The sequence below is a fragment of the Physeter macrocephalus genome, chromosome 21 (assembly GCF_002837175.3).
Source record: "Physeter macrocephalus isolate SW-GA chromosome 21, ASM283717v5, whole genome shotgun sequence".
NCBI lineage: Eukaryota > Metazoa > Chordata > Mammalia > Artiodactyla > Physeteridae > Physeter > Physeter macrocephalus.
In genome coordinates, this window is record NC_041234.1 from 3,226,412 (window position 1) to 3,252,440 (window position 26,029).

General features: G+C 44.9%; 1 protein-coding gene across 12 annotated transcripts in view; it reads right to left on the reverse strand.

Moving 5' to 3' along the window:
* Positions 1-26,029, reverse strand: part of PHKA2 (phosphorylase kinase regulatory subunit alpha 2) — a 58,260-nt gene that overhangs the window by 17,368 nt on the left and 14,863 nt on the right. For 10 of the 12 annotated variants that reach the window (XM_028482896.2, XM_028482895.2, XM_028482893.2 and 7 more), the window contains exons 7-19: positions 25,174-25,272; positions 23,236-23,382; positions 21,690-21,743; positions 20,968-21,090; positions 17,187-17,282; positions 12,829-12,936; positions 10,709-10,787; positions 7,867-8,001; positions 7,079-7,188; positions 5,785-5,929; positions 5,453-5,531; positions 2,277-2,446; positions 1,323-1,496 (exon numbers count right to left, since the gene is read on the reverse strand). In XM_028482896.2, coding sequence (XP_028338697.1) covers positions 1,323-1,496; positions 2,277-2,446; positions 5,453-5,531; positions 5,785-5,929; positions 7,079-7,188; positions 7,867-8,001; positions 10,709-10,787; positions 12,829-12,936; positions 17,187-17,282; positions 20,968-21,090; positions 21,690-21,743; positions 23,236-23,382; positions 25,174-25,272 — 1,519 coding nt within the window. The remainder of the gene's footprint in view (positions 1-1,322; positions 1,497-2,276; positions 2,447-5,452; positions 5,532-5,784; positions 5,930-7,078; positions 7,189-7,866; positions 8,002-10,708; positions 10,788-12,828; positions 12,937-17,186; positions 17,283-20,967; positions 21,091-21,689; positions 21,744-23,235; positions 23,383-25,173; positions 25,273-26,029) is intronic. The other 2 variants (XM_028482894.2, XM_028482897.2) reach the window with 2 other exon arrangements.

Consider the following 26,029-nt stretch of genomic DNA (forward strand, 5'->3'; position numbering starts at 1 on the left):
CCAGAGCCCGTGCTCCGCAACGGGAGGTGCCGCAACAGTGAGAGGCCCGCATACAAAAAAAAAAAAAAAAAAAAAAAAAAAAAAAAATCAGAATGGGTTCAGATTTCTCAGTAGCAACAGTGATAGCTAGAAGACAATAAAGAGATGCTTTCAAAATTCTTAAGGAAAATTTATTTTCAATCTAGAATGCTATACCCAGCCTAACTCTCAAATGGATAATTGGTAGATATTTTCAGACTTGAAAGGTCTCAACAATTTTACCCACCATGAACTGTTTCCTAGGAAACTACTGGATGTCCTCCACCAAAATAAGATAGTAAGCTAAGAAAGAAGAAAAGTTGAGATACAGAAAACAGGAGAGCCAACAAAGGAGACAACGAAGTCTCCCAGATAATGATGAAGGAAGATGCCAGGATAAAATCTACATCCTGGACGTGGAGGGTGACCAGGCCAAAAGGGGCAGTGAACTCCAGAAACAAGCAAGTTAAGGGCTGTCATTACTGTGCCCTCTTCCATTGCACCATTTTTTAAAACCTATTGAAACTGTTCCACAATGTATTCCACCAGAGGAATAAATTGAGAAAGGGGAACATGCCAGAATCAAGAAACAGGGAACCCAACTGAAGAGACAAGCAAAGGAGATTCCAAGGATTATAGTAAAGAAAAGTCCCAGGATGCCAGGTATGCAGAGGCTTAGAGTGCAATCAGCCAGATGGGAGGAAACTTTTGGACTCTAAGAAAAGCACTGGAACCGTGAGATTCATACATATGATTCACCTTGTGGAAATTTGTATTGCAAGGCCATTGGAAGGTGTAGAAGGAAGCGAAGCAAACTAAAAGATGGGGCAACTATTAACTTTAGAAAAAACGAAAAGGAAAAATGATAATGTAGTATATTATTATACTGAGTTGGGAATAATATTTGCATACATACAGTGATAGAAATAGTGAATACTGATTTAACTAAACCTTAATACAACTGCATGGATAGGTTAGGGGAAGTGAAGCAGAGGAGTGGTGATTTAACACAGCTGAACTCACCTGCACAAGAAAAAGTCAACAGATACTGAATAAAATCGATGCATCAAAGACAGCACTACAGACACATTATTTAGAAATATGTAAATACCAGAAGAAACAACTAAGAGTTGAAAGTGGTTGCCTCTAAGTAGAAGGACTGGGGGCAGTGAGGAGGGGAGAGGTGAGGCAGGAAACAGCTGCATTTTGTTGTCGTTTAGGATTCTTTGACTTTTACATTATGCTCATGCATTACTTTGATAAAAGAAGTTATTTTAACAGGCAGAAAAGAGTTAATCATGTACATGGAATTTCCAAACCCTTTGCTTTTGCCATCACGGAAAGTATATCCCGAGTGGAGTAGATGGCACTGAAAACATGGCTGTCCTCTGTCTTCTTACAAAGAGGTGGCAGATAGCACTTCGAGGATGTGCTTTGCAGGAGTTGGTTGATATACTGGTCAAGTTCATCCTGGCTTTCTATAATTACACAGGAAAGAAAAAGAGCCAATGAAAACAAGCTGCAGAAATAACCTAAATGCATAATAGTGATTACGTGTAGCATGAAGTACTGAGTAGATTTAGTGAAAGACAACATTTTGATATAGATATTTGACCTCCACTCTACCCCTGGAAAGTAAAGAGATTTACATAGATAATGCATGTATTCATAAAGTTATTGTTTGGAAAAACTTCATCCTAGAAAAAGAAAATACAGGTCCAAATAGTGTTTACATCATATCATCCCAAGATGAGCTGAATATGTAGACAATGAGAGGGCCAGCAGCCAACATCTGATCTTTTGGTTTTAATTTGTCATGAGTGAGCTAAACATTATGGAATCCCCAGCGGCAATCCCAAGTACTATCTAAAAGGGAAAAACAGGTCACTTCAACCCAAAACCTTCCTCAGTTTGAGAAATGTTATATACAAAGGATTTCATCACTTATACCCAGTCAAACCAAGATCATTCTACCATTTCTTTGAAAATTCAAGCAGTGTGTTTCTTTCTTTATATTTTGTGAAGTCTGCATTCCTCAAACTCTTTGTCCCTCTAGGTTTAAAAAAGCCCCCACTTTTACAGTTTAGGTTTATTAAAGTGGCATTTTATTCATTTTAATACGTGAAAGTTTCCAAAGACTCTTTTTTGTCATGCTAATTACAAATCATTTTCTGTGCTTGAGTTTTAGGGCAATTTTATCACAATGCCAAGGTTTAAATAAATTCAGGGACCACCTGCAAAGGCATTCCAAGCCGTACCTTGATTATAGGTGTCTTCCAAATATCCTCCCAAATCTGAATCACTATCAGGACTGAAGCTCCCTTCACTGGTATCGTCAAACAACTTCTCATCACAGTCTGGATCCAGGAAGGTCAAATACGTGTAGAAAGAGGTGGTGAGAAATTCCGAAAGACTCCCTAATTTTACTCTGCCAAGGAAACACTATGTTAGAGATACAGGTGGATGTGGACAAACTTCCACTATGAATCATCGAGAGACTTTTCAATAACCAGGTGGCACTTCTGCCAGAATCAGGAAACACATCACTGCAGATTGCCCCATACAAGTAGGCAGCCAAGAAATTAAAAGGAAAATTCAATAGCAAGTATGAAGTGGAAGCACACAGCATATTAAAAGCCAAAATGCATCATGCTGATTTCTTATTCCCAAACCCAACACAAATAGAAATCTATTTTATTGAACCAACCAAAGTTTTACAAAACATATTGAGTGAACCACTTTTAACCAGAACCAACCCTTGGGTATTTTTCGCCCTAAAACAACTGGACCAGGACAAAACCACAAGCAACAATTCTTTGGGTGCCCTCGTGCTACCTTTTATGAGTCCCTATCACTCAGCCACACAAGGCCCGGGGGAGGGTGGGGGAAAATGTTGGGAGAGGCACGTCTCAGAGCCAAAGGTCTCTCTAGAAAGAATGGGATGGCCGGGCCATCCCCGGATAGAGACAGTGGCCCAGAGTGGCCCTATTATCAGGCTGGGAAAAGTTCCACCGAAAACTGGGAGCTGGGTTTGGTAGTATGGGGTTCTGCTACAAAGGCAGCAGCCTCCGAGTTCTCGCTCCCTGAACCTGATTTCACCCCCAGGTTCGGGGGGCAAGTGGGATGTCCACTGTACAGAAAGCAAGCCGGCACTATGTGCTTCTTAAAGTGTTAGATCTGGAGGCAGAAAAGTGTAGGATGCCTCAGAGCTACCAGCATCAGATTATGACTTGTTTAAATGGCTTAGTTTGAGGAGAGTAAACAGAAGCATGCAGCTCAAATGAATTCACAGGTCCGTGAGCTTCCACGGGCAAGTACACTAGGGCAAGTACACTATGTCAAGAAACATTGCCTGAGGGAAAGAAAAGCCTTCCCTTAATCAAGTAAAAACTTTTTCCCCCTAGAGCCCTGGGGTCAGTTCTAAGGATTGTTTTGCCCTGAGGTTGGAAACAGTAGGAGATGAGGTGGAGCCAAGGGACCAGATCCTCTCTGATGAAGTTGAAAGGAATCAGGTCAAAGGAGGAAAGGCAGTAATTTTAAACCCTCTGATAGCAAGCGACCCCAGGTGGGTCCAGAGGGTAGAGTCTGGCATGTAGAGTGAGTTCAGTTTTTTAAATACCCTCAGACCTAAAAAAGAGACAAAATGACATTCAACTTTAATTATGAAGAGCTAAGTAGGAAAGGTAGCTGATGGAGCCTGGGCATTCCTGTTTCTTTCCATGGTTCTCTGAATTGTTTGCCGTACTCTGTAACCAGGAGGCCCTCCTGATTCCTGTAAGCCCCCATCCAGCTCGGTATGGTGGTTAGAGCCCCGTTTCTGGATTCACACAGAGCTTCTGCACCTACTCATCTTGTGCCCCTGGCTCTCTAAGCCTACAGATCCTTGCCCATAAAATAGGAAAACAGCCTGCACGACAAAGTGAAGACAACATGAGACAACAGGTGCAAAGCCACAAAGAACACACTGCAAGTGCTCAATTAACTGCACACGGTATCCTTTTGACAATGATTAGATTTCAGTTAAAGAATTCATTTTGGAAAACAGTTAATTATGGGCGTATGGTATTGTCTCTCGGTTATGACGCCATATACCAGGTGGTAACTTATCCAAGCTGGATACGAAATGTACAAAAGCAGATGCAAACTGCAGTTATGGCGCCAGCCCTGGGAGCCAGATAGCAGAATGCTGGGGATGCCCTCACTGACACTCATGAGAGAGGCCAGGAGAAGCTTGGAGCGAGGGCCACTTCGAGTCTACAGCAAAACTCGCAGCGAGCTTGGTGAGCAGAGGTGCCAAACCCAGTGCTTAGAGATCCAGTGACTCAACCCTGAGGACATAAGCCTAAGTGAAATAAGCCAGTCACAAAAAAAACAAATACTGGATAAGTCCACTTAGATGAGACACCTAGAGACAGAAAGTAGACTGTAGTTGCCAGGGGCAGGGGTGGGTGGGAGTTTCAGTTTTACAAGATGAAAAGAGTTCTAGAGATTGGTTGCAAACTATGTGAATATACTTAACGCAACCGAACTGTACACTTTAAAATGGTTAAGATGGCAATTTTTATGTGTATTTTATAATTTAAAAAAATTACTGTGGCAGCAGGGTCCCTGGTGTGGGAGGATGTGAGAAGAAGGGCTGACTTCAACTCCCAAACACTTTTAGCAACTGGCACTCCATCAGGACCCAAACGGCAGCCTCCCCAAGCTCGGGAAAGGCCACGTATTACTCGGGCCGGCTGCATGGTGAGGTTATCCTGGGCTCTTCTGGCATATTCCAGGAGATTCACAGAGATCAGGGCATAGATGCTACTGAGAAATCCCCTGCCTTGTGACAGTCATGGGGTACAAAAACAAAAGTGGTTTCCAGGGGAGGTGAGCCCCCTATCCCTCAAGCACCGGTTGGACTGTGGGCCTGCAAACCGGAATGGGCGTCGTTCCACAGAGGATGAGGGGACAGTGGTCTAGGGAGGCCCATTCAGGTGCTCTGCTCTGAGGGCCACGAAGGAATTTGTAAAGTTCTGTGAATTATTCTTAAGGTGTTAGCACACTCAAGTCAATTCAAGGAGTGATTTGATTATTGAGCACCTGCCAGATCCTAGGCACTGGGTGTTTTCTAGCACACCTTTTAGTAGAAACAGACACAGCATTCCATACACGCATTCCGAGAGTGCCACTTCGGAGAGACTTGACATGTTCACCTCTCTATGCCCCGGGCCTTCTGGCGCCCATAAAAGCTTCACAAACACCCACCAACTGATGCTTAGAGATGATTCCAGTTTCACATGGGTGACTGGATTAGATGTTTTAACTCCCTTTTTACTCTAAAGCTCCACGCTTCTATGTTCGGCAAGTGATACGAAAAATGGGAGAAGGGCAGCAAAAGACTTTAAGAAAGGTCAATGTTACTTTTGCTTTTTAAAAAATCACAAATTACCTAGCTCCTCCAAAATATCCATCCTCTAGTTTTCGAATTGTAGAAAGAACAGCAGAATGAATATCTGAGCCATCGTTTGCTTTAAAAAAAAAAAAAAATCAATTAGTTTACTTAATCTGAGAATACTTTGTTTGGTTATGCACTGAAATGTTTTCATCAACAAAATCCAATTAAAATATGTATGGCACAGAAGATTCCTGACCTAAGAAACCTAACTGCTAAGAACCCCCTTCAGTACTTAGCTCTGTCCATGGGACTCATTTTAAACATTTTGAAAAGGGCCCAAACCACCAGTGGAACATGAGTCAAGCAGATCAAGTTCATGGAGTTACTGAGCATGGTATGGGTGATGGGGAAGGTGAGCGTGGGTCTGCCCGTCATCCGCCAGCAGGTGCACAGGTAGGCTAGCTCGATCCTCAGCATCTCCACGATCATCTCATTGTCCAGGGCCAGGTAGAAGTGATGCTGGTCAGTGAACTGCAAGTCAGAACAGGCCAGGTTCAAGGCTGTCCTTCATTTCCCTCGACATAACCCCAGCTGTCATTCACAGCAGCACTAATCCTTGCATTTTGTTTCCAGAGAAGAGGCTCAACCCTGGCTGTAATCCGCCCCCATAATGGGGCTCTCCTCGCGATCAGACAAATCGATCTGTCGCCTGCCCAGGAGCCAGGGCTACATTAGTGCTAGCGCAGAAGGGAAAGTTGCACAACTAGATCTATTTACAGCTCCTTGGATGGGGATTTAAGGACCTGGCCCAACACCGCTGTCCCTGAAAGTAAATCAATAACTCCTTAATTCCTACACTGTCCAGGGCTGCTGGGCTCGGCAATGTTTTCCTAGTGGGGCCGCTAAGAGCAGGTGAGACGTGGAGACTGTGTTTACCTGATTCATGGCCTGGTTAATGTGAACTAGAGGCACTGTTGCCTGATGTTGATGAAAATCATTGTTGGCCTGGCCTCCGGACCAGTGCACACTCAGCTCTGGTCTAAAATTTGTTACGAAGGGAAATAACTCACAAGATTTAAGCAAGCAGCATGGGCTGGGTGAAAAAGAGCAACTTGAGGCTACTGACCCATGACCCTACGGCCCAACTATATCCCCAGGTAGTTGGGGGGCTATGCCCCACGTTGACAAAGTGATCCCTCAGTTGGCCTTTCTAGCTGCCCAAATGGATGAAAAATGCTTCGTTTGCATCCCACAGGACTAGTTTCCTTTGGAAACAAAAACTCTGAAGAAAAGTTCCATAATCAGTATATTCAGGATCCTGTCAAGGGGGTTGGGACCGGAAAAATCAGACTTCCCATGTGGGATTCTGCTGACAGAGGACCTGCTAACAGCCTAGGCAATTAGGGCACAAGGGCTGCGAGTCAAGTGGCATGTCACTAGCGAATTTGTAAAGTGGTATGAATTTCATACTGGAAGTGATGGCACGCTCGATTCGATTCAAGCCGCATTTACTGAGCACCTACCACGAGTAAAGAATTGTATTAGATACTGGGTGTCATCTTATGTCTCTGTTTGAACACATGCATGTACATTCTGCCACATTCAAAGTACCTCCCCAGACAGAAAAGACAGCTTAATAAACAGATGCTTGTTGGTTTGTTACTGGCCTGCTCTTCTCACCTGGGGTGTGAAAGTAAAGATTTGGTTCCTAATCACATATAGTTTAGATGTTCCAAGGACACCAATGTGCCGATATGGTCGCCCACTCAATTTCATATTCTTATTCCGTCCTATTTAGAAAATAAAAGAGAAATTCGAGCTAGAGCAAATACAGTGACATCTAATCCAAGTGATTTTGGCTAAGACTGGGCTTATTTATATGTTAAACAACTCACTTTGGGGTTTGGTTTTTCTAATACTGTTATCCTTTTTTGGGACAAGGATGAATTAAAAACAAATCCCACCCCCTTCTTTGCATGCATATAGAAGAACAGCACCCGATGCAACATCTATACGGAATAAAATTATTACAAGGACTTTATTAATGTTCACTTTTTATTTATTTAGTATTGAACCATGATCCTAAACAAAGTCAGATTTTAGAAAAAGTAAAGAGAACCCATCTCCCATTTTAATGGGTAAATGAGCATTTTCTTAGACCACAGATAAAATTTAGAAACATTACCAAGACACAAATGACTGTTCCAATTGTGAATTTTCAAAGGTGGCTCCTTATTTTACAACAGATCTGATGAATCACATGGCCACCTGTGGTGACATCTCCTGAACGGGCATGAGAGGAATGTGCTTGGTGGCCATTCCTCCTCACGTGGAAGATGTCAAACCACCTACTTTAGTGCTTTGCCCAATTCCTTTGCATTTACACATATCACAGTCTCCCCCAGACCCAAAACCTAGAACAGAGATGTCCCCTTGCCAAAAATGCCCTGCTATTTCCCCAAACCTACCAAGCTTGGCATATATGTGACTAAGAATCCGGCCTGGCTGGACTCGGATTGGATGAATGTCGGCAATACTCTGGATGCTCACCCCGTGTTTCCTCAGCAACTCCTTAATGTGGTTGTTTTCTGCCAGAACAGTCACTGTGAACAAGAACATAGCACCTGCATTAGACGGTGGCCCTTGTCCCCTCACACGGATGTGTGCTGTTGTCTACTCTCCTCTCTGGCCTGTGACAGCATGCTCTCCACGTGCTGGGTGGTTTTGAAAGGGAGAGTGCTTGTCCTGTCGCTCTTCCTGGTTCTCTCTGGCCTTGCCTCCCCTCAACACCCACAGTGCATATTTATCAAGTGCCCTCAATGTGCAAGACAGTCTGGGACTTCTAGAAATGGTCTTCAACAGGTCCCAAGCTGAATTACCCATCTCAAATGATGTTTTGCCTCCCTGTGGGTCTGCATTTATTCGAAACCTGTCTTGTGTTCTTTTCACATGGGGTCAGGAGTGGAAACAGCTTTGCAAAGGGGATACCAGAAGAAGTCTGTGCCTCTGCTCTCAAAGACAGAAGAGCAATATAGTGGTGTGTGCAGCAGGGGATGCTCTGACCGAGGGGGAGGGAGGGGGAGCGGGGAGGAGGTTTTATGCTTTGGAGAGAAGGAAAAGTGGGCCTACCAGGGGGCTGGTGGTAGTGGGGCAGCCTGGCCCACTGGGAAACACAGCACAGGGCCCCCCGCTAGTAGGGAAGAGCCACCCCAGAGCTGGGCCACGCACCCAGTGGGCCGGCCTGGGCCCCATCTCCAGTGAGTGAGGCTGGGCATCTGGCTGTCTAGCAGGCAGGGCTCTGGGATGCCTCGGACGTGGGGGCCGGAGGCGGGCTCAGGCCCCCCCATACCTGCTGTACCAGTACTGCTGGCTTTTAAGAGAAGGGACAGTGCTTTGGCAAAACGAAGGAGTCCTGGGGAGGGAACTGGAGAAAGGGAGTTCTGGCCACAGACAGAGTGGCCGGTGCTGTGTCCACCTGCAGCTGAGCCTGCCAGGAACTGGAGGGGCTCAGGGCGGTGCTCAGGCCAGCGGAAAGACTTGGTTACTGTTAAGGTAGCTCCCTGAGCCCAAGCACTGTAACCTCAGGCTGGTGGCACCTGAACGTATGATACATATAAATGCCACCGCGACCTGAATGTCACCTCCTTATATTTACATAGCACGTGATGCTTTTTCAAAGTATTTTAATATCCATGATCTCATCTGAGCTTCACAGCAAGGCCCTGAGGGGAAGCCTTGCTGCTCGACTGGCCAGCTGTAGCTGAGCAGGGACTGGAAGATAACCCCCCAGGCCCCAGCATGGGAACATCAGCCATGCAGGACTGGGTGAGCAGCTTCCCTTAACATCCGTCTCTTTGGAAGCTTACAACACCGTGCAGAGATCTCCACGTATCAGAGCCACAAGGCGGTCACTCTGTAGAAGTGACTCTTTCAGAGGAGTGGCTTGACCAAGACCTGTGAGCCTGGTGATCTGAGAGAGCTGCACGCAGAGAAGTTTCCGAAACTGCACTTCTTCCTCCAGACCACTGCCTCTGGTATTTTCTACTCTGTTTTCTTCTATTGCATTTAAAAAAAAAAAAAAAAAAAAAAAAAAAAAGGTGCTCAGGATCCATCAATGCACCCCAGCCTGCAATTGGAAGAGCGGCCTTGTGGACTTAAGGGATCACTTAGCAGCATGTGTTCTGGTGACGGGCAGAGACTATGGGGTCAGGCTGGATCAGGCCACCTGGATGTCAGAGCTGGGTTTGCACCTCCAGCTGTCAGCCGTGGGTCCCTGAGTAAGTTAACCCCTCAGCCTCATGTGTAAGAGGGGGATGATAATCATGATCGTCACACTTTCTACCTGACTGGAATGTTTGATGGTTGGGTGCGTCTCTCGGTGGGCCTGGGGCACAGTACCGACTGGGTGATGACCTGCACGACCTCTGCTGTATCACGGACAGGCACAGCCAAATGCTTCCGTGGCCACAGAGAGGGTTGCCCTTCATTTGCTCAATAATTGTTTTTAATGTGTCGAGTGCGTGTGTATCAATCAACATAGAAGCTACGAAAATGATAAGGCCCTTGTCCTTAAAAAATGTACAGTGTCCTCTAGAGGACACAAGGCGTAGTCACGACACGCTATGATACTAGCTGGTATATAAGTCACTCTATGAGGTTTGTGAGCTCCTGGGGAGTCCTTCCTAGGAGGGGAAGTAGGGAGAGGAATCGGCCAGCAGGGAGCATTCTAGGCCTGGCCCTGCACTGAGGGCCTTCCCTGTGGATCTCAACTCCTCTCGAGAACACCCTGTGAGAGAGCACCGGTCATGAGAGCCTGAGGCACACAGAGGAGACGTCACATGGCTAGTCAGAGCCAGTGCCGCAGCAGCAGCCCGGGCTGGCCTTGCACTTCTGCGGAAGAGTTGCTGGCTAGAGAGGAGGGGAGATGGGTGGAGGGAGGTGAAAACATGGGTCTGCAGCTCTGGAAAGAAGTCAGACCTCCAAGGGAGGAACGAGTGAACCCTCATTTGGGTTTTGAGTTTTCAACAAGGTCACGTTCTACTTTTTAAAGAATAGCAGTTATGAAAAATGATGCTCGATGAATCACTTGTGCCCCAGTGGCAATCGAGGTTTACATTCAAGAAAACAATTGCTTGGTAGAAAGTAACTTTGTGATCGGGAGCAGCTGAGTTACAGAACATATTTCACAGAACTAATATATGCTAAAATATATACATATACAGATTTTAAAAAATTAAATAGGAACACTTCGCTTTAAAAATAACACTGGTTTTACAGAGTTAAATATGAATAGTAAACATGCTCACAAACCTTGTACTACGACATCAGGTTTGACAGAAGTGGAAAATCTTCTATTTAAGGGATCAATTTCACCAGTGGCAAGGAATCCCTAGGAAAAGAGGAGCATTAACACTATGAAATACTGATTAACTGAAATTTCACCTTAAACCTAAGTTTGAAAATAAAATATTTGGGGGCTCAAGATCGTCAGTGTTTTATTCCTTTATAATTTTTCAAGGCAATTGCTTATTTTCTCTCAACTACAGTATACCATTTAGATGGCACTGCTAAATGTATTGCGTTTTTGGAACCCAGCTCTCCAGGGCTAGTCAGAGACGCCAAACTTGTGTGAGTGAAAAGAACAAGGGTAACTCATGCTTCCTGAGCCCTCACCCCGCGCCAGGTACTGTGCTGAGCCCTGTACATGCACTGTCACACAGGCCTCCTAAAAGGGAGGCACTACCATTCGCACATCTTACGGGTGGGGAAACCGACGCAATGTCCTTAGGGTAAGGACTTAGCCCAGAGCTGACTGTCCTGAAACACAAAACTCCCCTCCCTGCTGGCAGAGTGCTCTTTGAATGTGGATCTCCTCATATTTTCTATAAATGATGGGAACCTTAAGAGAAGGGATCAAGGTGTTCTGGGAGTTCTGAGGAGAAGTTGGACTTAACGCTGCGCCTAGATGAGGGCCTTTACATTGAGAGGAGGAAACAGAAGCAAGTTTGTTTCCCATGTCACTGATACAGAAATGAGAGCTGCACCATATTGCAGATGATAAAGCCCAACCTCTTTACTTTAAAGATGAGGAAATGTGAAAAAAAAAATCTATATTTAAATAAAGCTGTACAACATTAAAAAATAATAATAATAAAGATAAAGAAACCAAGGCCCAGGGAGATTAAGAGACCCGCCGGAGGTTAAAGAGCTAGTCAGAGGCAGGGTTGGCTTTCCAAAGGAGATGTATGTGCTTCCCTACTCATAAAGACAAAAGTGTAAGACACAGTCTCCACCCCCAAGAACATGTCCATGAAACTGCGGAGATGATCATATCCATGAAGCAACTACTCCATCTCAGCACCTAAGGGCCACTTGCACTGTGATAGCTTCACTTGGGTCTTCTTTCACCCACCAGGAACTGCAGTGACATCCAACCCATCGCTCCCCTGGCTCCCCCGCCCCCCACCCCTCCCCAGGGGTCCAAAGCACTCAGCTGGGCAGGATCCTCCCAGGAAAGATGAGCCATCTGATAAAAATCACTTACACTTAGGACTGGGGAAGGGGATTCATTTTCAGCTGGCACAAAAGCATTTGTATTTTAAAAACTTAAACCTGGGGGCAAGAAAATGCTTAACAAGAAAGAATGAGTCAGAGGCAGCAGACCTTCTGTATGGCGGTATTACTGGCTGATGGCTGAGGGAGCAGCCGCCACAAAATCCACTGCAGAAGAACCAGCCTGCTGCCCCTTCCTGCAGAGAGCACTGGAGGGCCACAGTCCTCCTGCTTCCTGCACCCAAGACCGTGTGGAGTAGTTCCCCAAACCCTGCATCTTTCATACATGTGCTGATCCTGGCTGAGAAGCTTCCAGCCCTCCTACCGACCATCAGCTCAACCAGGTTCTAGCCACAGACCAGGAATGCTGGTGGGAAGGGGCGCTGGGGGAGGGACAGAGAGTGCCTGGCTTGCAGCTAAGCCCAAAACAGTTTACTATAAATACGGACACAAGCCTAGGTCTCAAGCCTCAGAGTCAACACCAACCAGTTGACTTGAAAGCCATGAAGATGCCAAAGACGGGTGACTTCCCTGGCGGTCCAGTGGTTGGGACTTCACCTTCCAGTGCAGGGGGTGTGGGTTCCATCCCTGGTCGGGGAGCTAAGATCCCACATGCCTCAGGGCCAAAAAACCAAAACAGAAAAAAACCCAGAAGCAATATTGTAACAAATTCAATAAAGACTTTAAAAATGGTCCACATCAAAAAAAAAAAAACCTTAAAAAAAAAAAATTAAAAAAGAATGTAATCTTAAAAAAAAAAAAAAAAGATGCCAAAGATATTCATAGCCACACTGAGCAGAGAGCCCCTGTGTTCTTCCAGGGTCCCCTGAACTTCCAATCAGATGATTTCCAGTCTGTGAAGCCCCCAAGTCCCTTACCTCTGCCAAAAGGGAGCTGAGGATGTACAAGGACTGACCCCACAGATGGGGCACCTTCCCCAGAGGAACTCTGTCCACCGTGTGAGGATTCTTATACTCTTCATCTACCTGGCAAAGAGAGGAAAACCCAAAGTCAGAACGTCAGAGGAGAAAATGGCCAACGTCACTACATGGGGAGTGCACGGAGGATTTACAAAATGCCACTCATTTGATCCTCCAAACCAATTCTATGCGAGAGCTGGGATAAGGAGGCCATGGAGGTTGAGGCCCTTGCGTGGGGGGCCACGTGGCTAAAAGCAGCAGAGGTGGAACTCAAACCCAGGCCTCTTTCCAGCCAGTGCTCTTCCCGCAAGCACACTGATGGCAAAAGGCAGAGAGATAGGCACTGGAAGCCGGGCCTGCTGTCTTTGAGCACAGCTCTGGGCAACAAGAAATGTCACAGCTCATACTTATATTTGGCTGCATTATGGGTACAATGATCTAAAACATCAGCCAATAGCCATGGCAGTGTAGTTCTGGATGCTGAGTCAGGTTTCTATCTTGCTCTCCTCAGGGGTTCATAAACTCAGTGTGCGGATGCAAGAAAATTACCAGAAGGTGGCGCTATTTATTGAGGAAAAACAATTGTACTATTAGATCACTAATTTTCCATCAGGGACTCAAAAAGCTGAACCCATTGGGGGCTTCTGACTCATCAAAATAAGCTACAGTTCTCTTGCTGATGGACAGTGCTGGCTACGTGTTGTAAAAGTTAGTCTGCAATTTTCTCTGTTGTAAACTCCATGCTGACCTTTGGGTTTTGGGTCATTACAACGTTCACTGGTTGGGGGTAATGTTAGTGACCACTTCCTTCTCCAGAAAACATAAGCCAATTGAAGGAAATAGGAAACACATCTTTCTCCAAAGGGGAAAATCACATCATGAGGCGAATCATTCTCTGCTTGTGAATTAATCAGTGATGTTATTAATATATGCAGTAAATTTTTTAAATTTTTCTGTAGTAAACTAAGAAAAACTTAAGCTCACAAACGAAACAGAATTAAATGTTACCAGTAATCAAATAATCAAATAGGATAATACATGGAGGGAGATTCTCCAAAACATCATTGTGGTTATATTTGGGAAGTAAGATTCGGGAGAAATATTTTCTTTCGATAGAATCTTGTATGTTGTGCCATATGCAGAATTACTTTTACAGTCAGATTGTACATTAAAACTTTTTGAAATGTACGTAGTGTTAAGAAAGATTACATAGATCTGGAATGGGAAATAGTCGACGCAAAGAACAGAAGGTAGACAAGGTATCTGGGTCAACAGACAGCTTGGCTCTGCCCTCCTCCCACCCATTGCTGGCTCCTGCCTCCCCGTGGAGGTATGTGTCTCCCCCTCTCCACCCCAGTCCTTCCAATCTGCTTGCAGGTCCTCTAATGCACCAAGCCTTTGCCACCGGCAGTCCTCTGTCTGCCCTCCATCCCATGGATTCGCTCCTCCGACCCCCCTAGCCTGCAAGTTCGCAGAGGCAGAGCCGGCGTCGTGACCCCTCTGTGCCCCAGCACCTAGCCTGCTGCCCAGCCCGGAGCAGCTGCTCCAAGCAAGTCTGCTGGGTACGCTTGCGTTAATCTTGAGCTGTCCAATGGAGGCCCCGTGGGTGGTGGCGCCTTGCAAAAGCCCGTCCAGCTGAGGAACTGAGTGACGCTGAAACTCAAGCTGGATGGCGCCTTGGCCCAGGGCTGTGGCCACTCCGAGGGTGAGGCTCTTTTTCTAAGTTGCACAAAGGTGCCATGTGGGTCGGGGTAGCCCTGTCTGTGGTGGTCTCTACATGTTACTGATGTGATGGGTGAACCTTCCCAGCTGTCATCCGGAACCAGCACAGATACAAACTGCTCAAAATAAAAGAACGTTCAAAATCGGTACCTAGCTGATGTGTAAACACACTGGATAAAGGCGGATACTGAAATGACAAGTACAAGCCCAAAGGTCAGTATAGAGATCAGAAGAGAAAAGTTGCAGAGTAACCCTTTACAACATGTAGCCAGAGCTGTTCACCAGAAAGAAAAGGAGAGCTTATAACACCTAGCAGTTACTACAGTCAGGAAATGTGCCTTTTAGTAGAACATGGATAGATGGTTATTCTCTATCAGAAAATAGGTAAAATACCCCTGAAGCTATTTATTTTCCCTTGCTATGCTTCCAGGTTCCAAATTACCTTCCATTACTAACTTTGTTTTGTCAAGTGCCTCAATACTGGAAAAGGGGCAACCTGAACATGCAGTTGCTAGGAAGTAACTACCCAGCCCCCACTGTCAGGCCCCCCCCCCCACCAACACATACACATCACACATAGTAAAATGAATGTTTGCAGGAAACCTAGGTTTCCAACAGTTAGAAAGAAAACAGCCCCTGCAGGCTCCATGGCCTGATCTGTACAGTGAGGGACTCTCCATCCCCTGGAAATGTACCACCCATTAGGAGGCAGCGTGGGGTTGTGAGGAGGCCCTGAACCTGGGGTCTGGCTCCAGGCAGAGCCCAGTGCTGTCTGAGCTCTGCCTCTCTGAACTGAGGCAGATAATTTCAAAGGCCTTTGCCAGTCCCCTGACCATGTGCTTGTGGCCTGATTCAACCACAAACCCGTAGACCCAAGCTGCTGTGTGACAGCAGGGTTACTAACGCTCTAGTGCAGGCCCTGTCAACCGGGGGAAGGATACTGCTCTCTGAAATCTCTTCCTCCCCAAAATGCAATAATGAAGCTTTGAAGCAACAGGAACGTTCAAAAGAGAAAGAGCCTTGAATCGAGAATGCTTTTCTGCTAAACATGAGATACGTATGGGGAAATCTTCCCATTAAGATATATAGGTCCATCATGACCCAAGTTAGGAAAGTGGATAGAACAAAACTATCTTTGGGCATCTTCTTGGAACTGGCCAGTTTCCCTCTTCATGATACAGAATGGCTTCTAAGTGATTATTCAAGATCTAGCTCAGGAACTGCTTGACTCAAAGGAAGAGAGTCTCAGCTACCCTATACGGGCAGACCTCGGTTCCGGACCACTGCAATAAAATGAATATAAAGGGAGTCACACAAATTTTTTGGTTTCCCATTGCATATAAAAGTTATGTTCACGGGCTTCCCTGGTGGCGCAGTGCTTGAGAATCTGCCTGCCGATGCATGAGACACGGGTTCGAGCCCTGGTCTGGGAAGATCCCACATGCCGCGGAACAACTAAGCCCGTGAGCCACAACTACTGAGCCTGGGCGTCTGGAGCCTGTGCTCCGCAACGGGAGAGGCCGCGACAGTGAGAGGCCCGCGCACCGCGATGAAGAGTGGCCCCCGCTCGCCACAACTAGAGAAAGCCCTCGCACAGAAACGAAGACCCAACACAGCCATAAATAAATAAATAAATAAATAAATAATAAATAAATAAATAAAAGTTATGTTCACACTATACTGTAATCTATTAAGTGTGAAATAGCATGTCTAAAAGAAATGTACGTATCTTAATTTAAACATATTTTATTGCTAAAAAATACTAACCATCATCTGAACCTTCATCAAGTTCAGCAGTAGTAACATTAAAGATTACTGATCACATGTCACCATAACAAGTATAGTAATAATGAAAAAGTTTGAAACGTTGTAAGAATTACCAAAATGTGACAGAGACACGAAGTGAGCAAATGCTATTGGAAGAGCTCAATTAAGGGTTGCCACAAACTTCAATTTGTTTAAAAAAAAAAAAACGCAGTTATCTGCGAAGTTGCAGTAAAGCGAGGTATGCCTATACATCTCTCCCCCTCTCCCAGGGAGATTCTGTCTGGTTTCTTCCTCCGTGGAAATGTGCGAGAACATGGTGCCTAACAGTGTTTTGTGCTTTTTAGGGCCTGTGTGGCCTTGGGCTCGGAGAAGGACAGGTATCCTCTGAAGGTCCTCAACTAACGCCTCCCTTGGGCACCAGCCAGGTCAAGCATGGCTCCAAAGCCGTAACTCCTGTGATAAACAGGAACACTACTGAAGGCTTTAAAACCACTTCTCCTGGAGAAAAAGTGTTAGGGCTAAGAGAAGTAAATTCTGTGAGACCTACAAAATAAGGTACTAAACAGGCTTTTCTGTCTCCGTAGCTTTTTTGTTGTTGTTGTTTCTGATAATTGTCAAGCTTGCTCATAATTGAAATTCCAACTCAATCTTTTTGAGATCTTTCAGTCTTGGGATAAAAAGACAGAAAACGTAAGAACCGAGATAATCACTAAAGCATAAGAGTGAGAATCAACAAAGAGGGAACATTAATATTTGAAGGGGGAATGAAAAATACCAAAAGGCCAAGCACCATCTCACTTTGTATTAGATAAGCAGCACCTGGTTACCTTGTTAGGCGGGACAGCGTAGAGTTCAGGCACCAGGTGGATCCCGTTCTTGCCTCTGATTAATATTCCCTCCAGGGCCTCTCGGTATTCTTGGACCTGGAAAATAGCCCCATCCCCCACGGTAGGAAACAGCAGTGCAACACAGAAAAACAGCTCTCTTGGCAACAAACAGATCAGAAGTAGGACACAAGGCTAAGAAACGCACAAATACCTTCAGCTCAAGGACTGCAGGAGGAACCTGGACTCTTGCTGACAGCAAATGTTAGGAGAAGCTAAATGCGACTGGCCTTTTATGTGTTGTCTTTAATTCGTGATTTAAATACTTCACTCTTAACTTCTCACATATTTAAATTTTGTCTCACCAGCTAGACTATAAGCTTTATGGAGTGGAGACCAGATCTTAAGCAGTGCATCCATTTCCACCTGTTGGTAGTTTTCCACTGAAGAAGCCCTCGTTCAAACATTTATTGCTCACGAAATATTTGCTGAACGAATAAGATGTGAAGAAAAGGAAGTGTAGGTACTATGATCCATGTACCCCAATTTTTAGGATGTGCTACTCAGTAAAAGCTGTTGATGCAAACATTTCTATTAAATGAAAAAGGCGGCGATAAAACCCTATACATTAAAAGGGAAATGGAGAGAAAAAAAACCCTTAACAGCCACCCAGCTATTTGACACATTTCATCTTTGGAGAGCCCAATCAAATGCCTTCCAGATCTCATTTTCTTTTCGTTTGAAATTTATGGACAGCAAAGCACGACAGGGTGCATCACTTTAAAACGTGACTGGGCGGCAAGTGGAGAGACAGCACAGCGGGCTAAGAGAAGCAAATTCTGTGAGAACTACAAAATAAGGTACTAAACAGGCTTTGCTGTCTCCGTAGCTTTTTTGTTGTTGTTGTTTCTGATAATTGTCAAGCTTGTTCATAATTGAAATTCCAACTCAATCTTTTTGAGATCTTTCAGTCTTGGGATAAAAAGGCAGAAAACGTAAGAACCGAGATAATCACTAAAGCATAAGAGTGAGAATCAACAGAGGGAACATTAATATTTGAAGTTTACTGCCGCTTCTGAAACACCTCTGCATTCCTCAATAGAGGCAGCTTTCAAAAAACTAAAACGAATCTTAGATTGCATATCCTACCCCAGAACATGTGATCTGAACATATTAAAAAAAACAGCAAAGTGTTTGAGTTTGTCAGTCCCATAAACTTCATGAGGACAGGTCTGTTCTGCTCACCAAAGTATGCACGGCAGCAAATGCTAAAGAAATCTGTCTTGAACAAATGAATGCTGCATTAACAAATACTCACTGAGTACTTACTATGTACTAGGCATGGGGCATACACCAGTGAACTGGATAGAGACCACCTCTACCAGGGTCTTTTGACAACTAAGTGGGAAATACAGTTACAGGTGCCAAGCTGTTATAAGAACTGTGGGGCATATAAAAGGGGCACCTGACCCAGCTTTTAGGCTTTCTGAAAGAAGAGACACTTAAAACGAATCACGTGAAGGAAGGAGGGGAAGTTGGGGGTTGAAAGCATATCCTGGGCATTTGAGAGAAGGGGAGAGGCAGCATGGCCCGCTCAAAGGACTGAAAAAGTTTCCATGTGCTTGGATTACAGAACTCAAGAAAGGAAATAAGTAACAAGAAATTGGGGGTACACTGGTAAAAACGAGGGCCAGATCTTACAGGATCCTACAAAACGTGTGAAGAGCTTGTACCTCATCCCAAAAGCAGTCAGGAAGCCATTCAAAGCTTTGAAGCAAAGCAGTAGCATAATCTCTTTCTTAATAAGATCACTCTGGCAATGGTGTGGAGAAACAGCAGGAAGTGAGGCTGGGAGACAAGTTAGGAGGCTGATACATTAATTAAGACATTAGCTAAGAGTACCCTTAAAGACGGCAAAACCAGGGCTGGTCTGAAAAGAACAGCAGCAACAACAAAACCTGTCTGTGGAAGACTGGTGGCCCCCGATGAACCCCGCCTCCTAGTCCTCCAGCCTTGATGTAGTGCCCTCCCCCTGAATGACGTACGATAAAAGGCCCTCAGATGTAACATATTGGGTTAGGCTAATCAACAGAGAATTTCCTGTCACCTGTTTTATCCTAAGCCAAAATTTGGTCCTCTCCTTGTGTCCTCAGATTAAAAAAAAAAAAAAAAAAAAAAAAAATGACCCTGGCATCTACCCTTGTCAAGGTTCTACATGGCCAGGATATTATAGAAACCATACTTACTCTTCCCAGCCTGTGTCCCTTCCATATTTAATATCTAATTGCCTGTGTCCCTTCCATATTTAATATCTAATTGTTTCAGCCAAACTGATGATGATCAAGACACTCCAGTATGGAAAAAGGTAAGACACTTGATCCCTAGCTTATCCTATATAAAATCCCTAAAAATAAGAGCCTAAGTTTTAACAATGTCTGGCATTCTATGTGCCCCCTCAGGCTACATCTTTGTCTATGGTTTACCATTCTTGGGCCTGTGAATGCCTTGACAGCTGGCACATAGGTGGTATTTGTTTACTGGGATCAAAATGTTAACTTGAAACTGGGAACAAGCGAATATTTTCAAATGAGTGCTAAACAGTTTCATTCCACAAGCCCTAGTTGGGTCTATGCCCCTTATCGGCAGGAAGTATCCAGAGTGGTAATCGCCCTTCTTCCCTTAAGATGGAGGAATGATCAAAAGATAGGGGGGACTGAAACCAAGGGTAATCATTAGTCAAATCCATTTTACCTGTAACCTGCCTTCACTAATCAAAGTCCTTTTAAGACTTGCCAAGTCCTCCAAGCAGCACTTAGCCTGAATAATAAGATGTTTGCCCGAGTCGTTGTCTAGGAACTTGGAGTCAGCTGTGTCTGGTTCCAACTGAGCTGGTTAACACTGGTTAGGACCACTGACCCTCCAATTGGGCAAGCTCAAGTGTCCGCTGACCTTTTGGCATCAGAGGGCTGAAAACTCCACCCTCAGATGGTGCTGAGCACCTCCATTTTGGAACGTGCAGAGCCCTGTAGCCTAGTTACACTTAGGCAGAATGACAATTACTGCACCTTTTTCCAATCACCTTTCCCCAGCCTCAGACTGCCCTGGCTGCTTTATTCTTTATCCCATAAATACACCGAGCCCTTTGCCTTCGCTCAGGTAGACCTGAGACTTTCTCCTTGCATGGCTGCCTTGCGAATAAACCCTCTTTTTGCTGCAAACCTCGGCATCTCAGCGTTTTGGCTTGCTTGTTGCACTCTGGAAAAACAAACCTGGTTTGGCGACAATAGCCCTTAAACAACAGAATGCAACAGATGTGACACTTTGCCAGTTCCAGGCCTAAACCTTAAGAAAGCCTGGCAGCTTCTGCTTTCGCATTCTGGGAGAAGATGACCACCACGTAAAAAGCTTAACTGTCCAGAGACTGCAATACTTTAAGAAGCTCAAGCTAGCTACGTGGAGAACTAAGGTCTGGGCCAACAAGCTGCCAATCATGTGAGGGAGGCCATCTCGGATGTAGATCCTCTAGCCCCACTGAACCATCCCAGGTGACACTAGGTGAAGCAGAGAAAACCTGTCCCTGCTGAGCCTTGCCCAGATTGCAGAATAATAAGCAAACAAAATAGTTGTTGTTTTAATTCACTAAGTTTTAGGAAAGTTTGTTAAGCAGTGACAGATAACTGACACAGTGCCCTGAATTCCTGCATAACCCTATGTTCTAATAATAATCAGCACACCAGTGGAATGAAAATGCTGATTACCAACACAACACCCAGCATTTTCTCACCTGAACAGCATCACCGCTGAAGACCCCATCTATTATGAAATAAGTCCAGAACACAGGCCATTCACATTCAATGTTTTCAAAGAGCTTGAGTTCAGCAGGGTCATAATGCAATCGGTTTGGGTCCTGGAACCAAACAGGTAAACCCTCTAAAAGGTAATGTCAGATTACATACATAATACCATTGTACCTCACTGGGTGTCCCTTGCTTTCTGATTCAATGCAGCTTTGAGGCTGGCGTGATTAGGATTCTGCTATAATGGGGAGATGCTATTTTTGGCAGTTTTCCATGGTAAAATTTCAGAAAAGTAAATCAAATGTACACAACACTCCTGGGTAGTTTATTACTTTAAGCTTACTATATCTCTATAACAAATAAAGAGCAATTTGCCTCTCACAGTGCTGGGCAGACTGTTTTATTGATATAATTATATCAGTCACTATGGCAAAGGAACCCAAGGAGGGCACAGGTAGCCTTTTAAAAAAACGTGTGAGCCACAGAACTGTTTGTCCTTGTCTACAAGCTGGTTTTAAACCACCAGCTTGCTGTCCTCCAGATGATCTTACTATTCTATTGCCTAACTCCAGCTTGCTGACTCCAAAATTAAGACTTCCTTCCAATATTCCAACATGTAAGTTTTATAATCAAGAGAGGGAGAACACCACAGTGGCAACTTAGATATGAAGCAGTTAAGGAATCAGAAGAAACAATCTTTAAATACAACCTCTCTTGGGGTTTTATAACCATCTCGAAGGAAGCGACAGCATCCATAACGCCCCTAAGAAGATAAAGAAAAAAGATGCATTTGATGAAACAGAAGAATTTCTTTGCCTCTTTGATTCAAGTCAGCCCTTCACCCCCTTTCCCATGAATCTTTTAGTAACAAAACGGGTACCAAATGCTCTTTGCTATCAGTACAAAAACTTATTTTTAAGTAATAAGCAAAGTAAATTCAGGTTTGATCAGTGCTTGGAAGGGAATGCCAAAACCTTCCATTAGAGTGGCAGTCAGGGCTGAGAGATTAATTACCGATAGTTCACTGAATGACCATCCTTTCATTCTGATTTGCTGTATCGTGCAAAGATGCAAAGGGGCCCTTACTGCTTGGGGAAGCCACCAAGGCAGATACGTGGATTGACTGGACTGCTTCTACTGGAAAGACTGGAAAGCCACAGGACATTCCAGACTCCTCGCAGTTAGGCTCTGGATGCAAAGAAGCCTGCACCTGGCGAGAAGTAGGTGAGGGAGGTGGTGGGGCTTCCTGTGGCTTAGGGCCATCACTGCTGGTTTTCCTGCTGCAGGCTCCAGTGTTCCTCTCCAGCTTCTTGGGGGTCAGGAAAGAAGGACAGTGGCAGTGCTCTCTGAATCTGCCTCCCTAATCCCTGGATCGCAGTTTTGGGTGTCCACTGCCCAATTTCTTAAGTACGTGGGGCTGCTCTAGCACTGGCCATGGAGGCAGGCACGCTCCTAGTGGCCAGCCCTGTAGTGTTCAGGGCATCCTGGGAGGCCCGGTCTTGAACTGCTCCCCTTGAAACACCTCATTCCCTACATTAATTCCCTGCCTACTTCCACAAACTAAAGAGGTTCTGTTTTCTCCACTGGCCCCTAACTGAGACAGTGCCTTCTTTTGGGGATATGGTTGGAGACCCTTTACCCCTTTGTTTCCAAAGGCTAAAAGCATTTTTCACCGAATCTAAGTAGGATCATCAACATGCAGATTTCAGTTTAGGAAACTTACATTCTTCAATCATTTTACTGATAACTTCAGTTGGCTGGAGTACTGAATAACCTTCTCAGTTTGGTGTAATGTGTCATAGTTGCTGCATTTCACCTCGGAGCAGGGATTTTTTTAAACCTCAATTCAACTTTGGGATCGCCAAGCCCTCAGAAATTGTGTGTAAAGTTTGAGGATATTGGGACATGTACATTTTTTTCTGGTGGGGACTTTACCTTTCAAGAGATTCTTAAAAGAGTCTGTCTGGGATCTCTAACGGGTTAAGAAGCTCTGCCTTAGAAGTACGGGAGTGATACGAATTGGGGTTTAAAGGTGCCAGCTTGAATTGAAGCTCTGCTACTTAGAAAGAGAACCAAGGCATTGATCACTCCAAGACTTATCCAGACTCAGCTTTGGAAACCTCAATCGTGAGTCGACTTACATACTGAGCGATTGACCTCATGGAGAACCAAGGCCTGGGTGAGCTGCTCCACGTCACTGTCTGAAAGGGGCACTTAACACAGGGCAGAAGGGCACCAGCGTGACCAATGCTTACCTGGAGCTTGGAAATAATTTCATTTTTGGTCACATTCACAAGGTTCACATCTTCCACTGCAAAGGCCGGGAAAGAAATAATGGAAAGAAGCCCAGCATCAATCTCTTTAGATGTCGATGCTCTTGGCAGCATGGAGAACAGAATAGACTGAACAAAAAACAAACAGGTGGCTTTAACCTCGGAAGCACTAATAGTTACATACAGTATCTAGAAACGACGACTTTACCCCGAGGGAACATTTGAATGAGTTTGCCAATTTTTAGTAGAGCTTTTTCCTACCAACATGGCCCCTTCTGGGCGACCTTGCCTACCCAGCCAATGCTTCCTGCTCCTTGCAGGAGAAAAGGGGGCTGGGGAGAGCAGTAGTATGCCTGTAGCCCGTGTGAGAACTGTTTGTCTCCCTTCCTTTCGTGCCTTCTGTTGACTTCGCTGGGCCTTTAGGACATGCAGGGAAGGGACTAAGGACTACCTTGTCAGTAGGCTAGCGTGTCCTGGCTGTGAAGATAAGAGACAGAGAAGAACACACATATGGGACCAGGCCGGAGAAATGTCCGGCTTCTGTGGAATGTGACCAGTTGGACTGGGTGACCCAGGAACTACTTAAAGGAGTCAAATTCAGAAGACCACACGAACAGGCAAAATGGTTTAGTCAAAACAGAATTAGTTTAGTCCTAGAAAGAACGGGTTACTTAGTGGCACTATAATATGGCCTCAATTATAAGGTGGTCGGATTAGGTACTATAAACTAAAGGAAGGTGAAATTATAAAGAAAAGTTTGGGAAGGGAAGGGAGCTAACGCTGAGATCTAACATGTACAGACATGGGACTAGACCCCTGCAAACATAAGCTTATTAAATCTTCTATATGAAGAAGGAATTCGAGAACTATGTCCAATTCACGCGTGAGGACTCTGAGACACAGAGACTCATGCCTAAGGGCATGCAGCCAGTCTGCGACAGAGCTAGGATTCCAACTCAGGTCCAGCGGGCTACAGAGCTCATGCAATCTCCACTAGGGACTACACATCTATTAAGATGCATACCAGCTTGACTTTATTAAACCACACCCAAAGAAATAGCAGACTCCCCATTAAGGACTATATAATGGAGGGAAATGGAAAGAGCTAGAAGGAGTTAAATATGGGGGGGGAGCCCTTCAGCTTCAGAACAAAGCTTCATTTTCTATAGCCAACTGACCCCCAAGCCCAGTTCTTTAACTAGTCACTCTTCCTCGGCTCTCTGCCTGAAACACACACTCCCACCGGAAGTGCTCTGCTTACAGGTTTTTATGTATCTCACTCCCACAGCCCTAGCACAGTACCTGGCATGCAGTAAGCCCTCACTAAATAAGAGTTTGCTGATATGTCAGCAACTGGTGACCTACTGTCTGCTAAATGGAGTCCCCTAATCTGCATCAAATCACACCTTTCTCTGACCGGTATTTCAGGGAGATTTTACTAATCTGCCATTTCTCGCATATCGTCTCTCCTCCACCATCCATTCTGCCCATTCCCACTCCCTCCCCAAGTGAACTACTGCCTGCTAGTCATCCAATTTGGGGACCTCATGAAATAAACCTGAGAGAAAACCACCTACATGCTCAAAAGACATAAAACCGACTTTGCCTCCAACGAAACAAGGTTGCCTTGATTATTGACTCCATATACAACAGCATCACTGTGTCTTATGTTTGCACAGTACTTTCTGGTTTACAAAGTACTCTGACAAACTAAGTTGATTTACTCTGATCCTTATGACCACCTTGTGCAGCAGGAGGAGAAGGTCCCAGGTATGCCCATTTTATGGATGAGGGAACTGAAACTCAAAGAAGCCAAGTACCATCAAGCTAGGAAGGTGAGGATCTGAACTGGAGCCCAAGTCTTCCACTTCATGAGCCTCCTTCCCTACTCTCTGGAACGTGAGAGCCTTGAGCCATTACCTGGCAGTGTTCAACCTCATCGGGCAGAACGTGGATCACAGACTTGCGACCTCCATGGGCTCCAAAAAGGTCCAGTTCGTCAATTGCCTCTAGGGCTGCCTACAAGCGTAGGTATGAATTACTTTTTCTTTCTAGTACACATACACTCCCATATCTAGCACCCCTTTTTCATTAAGCAATCTAGTATATATGTTTTCCCAAACGTGATAAAACAAATCTTTAAAATCCACTAAAGTGTCTTATACTCGTGTTCTACCCCTATTCTCAGTGGATAAGAGCTTTCCTGCGTTTTGCTGCTCACTGTAGGAACAAGAAAGAGAAAATAGAAAACCATTTCCCAAAATGAAATTACTATTCTACCCAAAAATGAAACATTAACAACACAGCTTTGTGCATGTAAGGGGTGGAGGGCTAAATTCATGGGCGGCTTTTCTTTCACCCATTTTAGTGGTTGACTTCTAACGTTAGCATATTTGGCACTTAAGAATGTTAACGTTTTTTAGTATTAAGTATGTTTTCTGTCAGTTGACCTTAACAGAGCAAATCCATTGTTGCTTTAAAAATTCTAGCTCTGGAGTCTTTACTCTGTCTAAAATTATGCTTCAGTCTTGAGGAAGAGGGGAGAGAGGAGGCAGGCTAAATGTCTAGGGCAAGACATGTCAACTGGTGGCCAGCAGGCTGCATCTGCCCTACAGGCATGTTTTGTTGGGCCTGAGGAAGTTTTTTAAATGATTTTGAATTAGAATACCTATAGAGAAAGTTTGCAGCATCCTCAACACCCCCTGATATTTTTCTATCTGGCCGGCTTCACTTGTTTAACATTACTCGCCTGACCTGACCCTGTAGACTTTTAAAC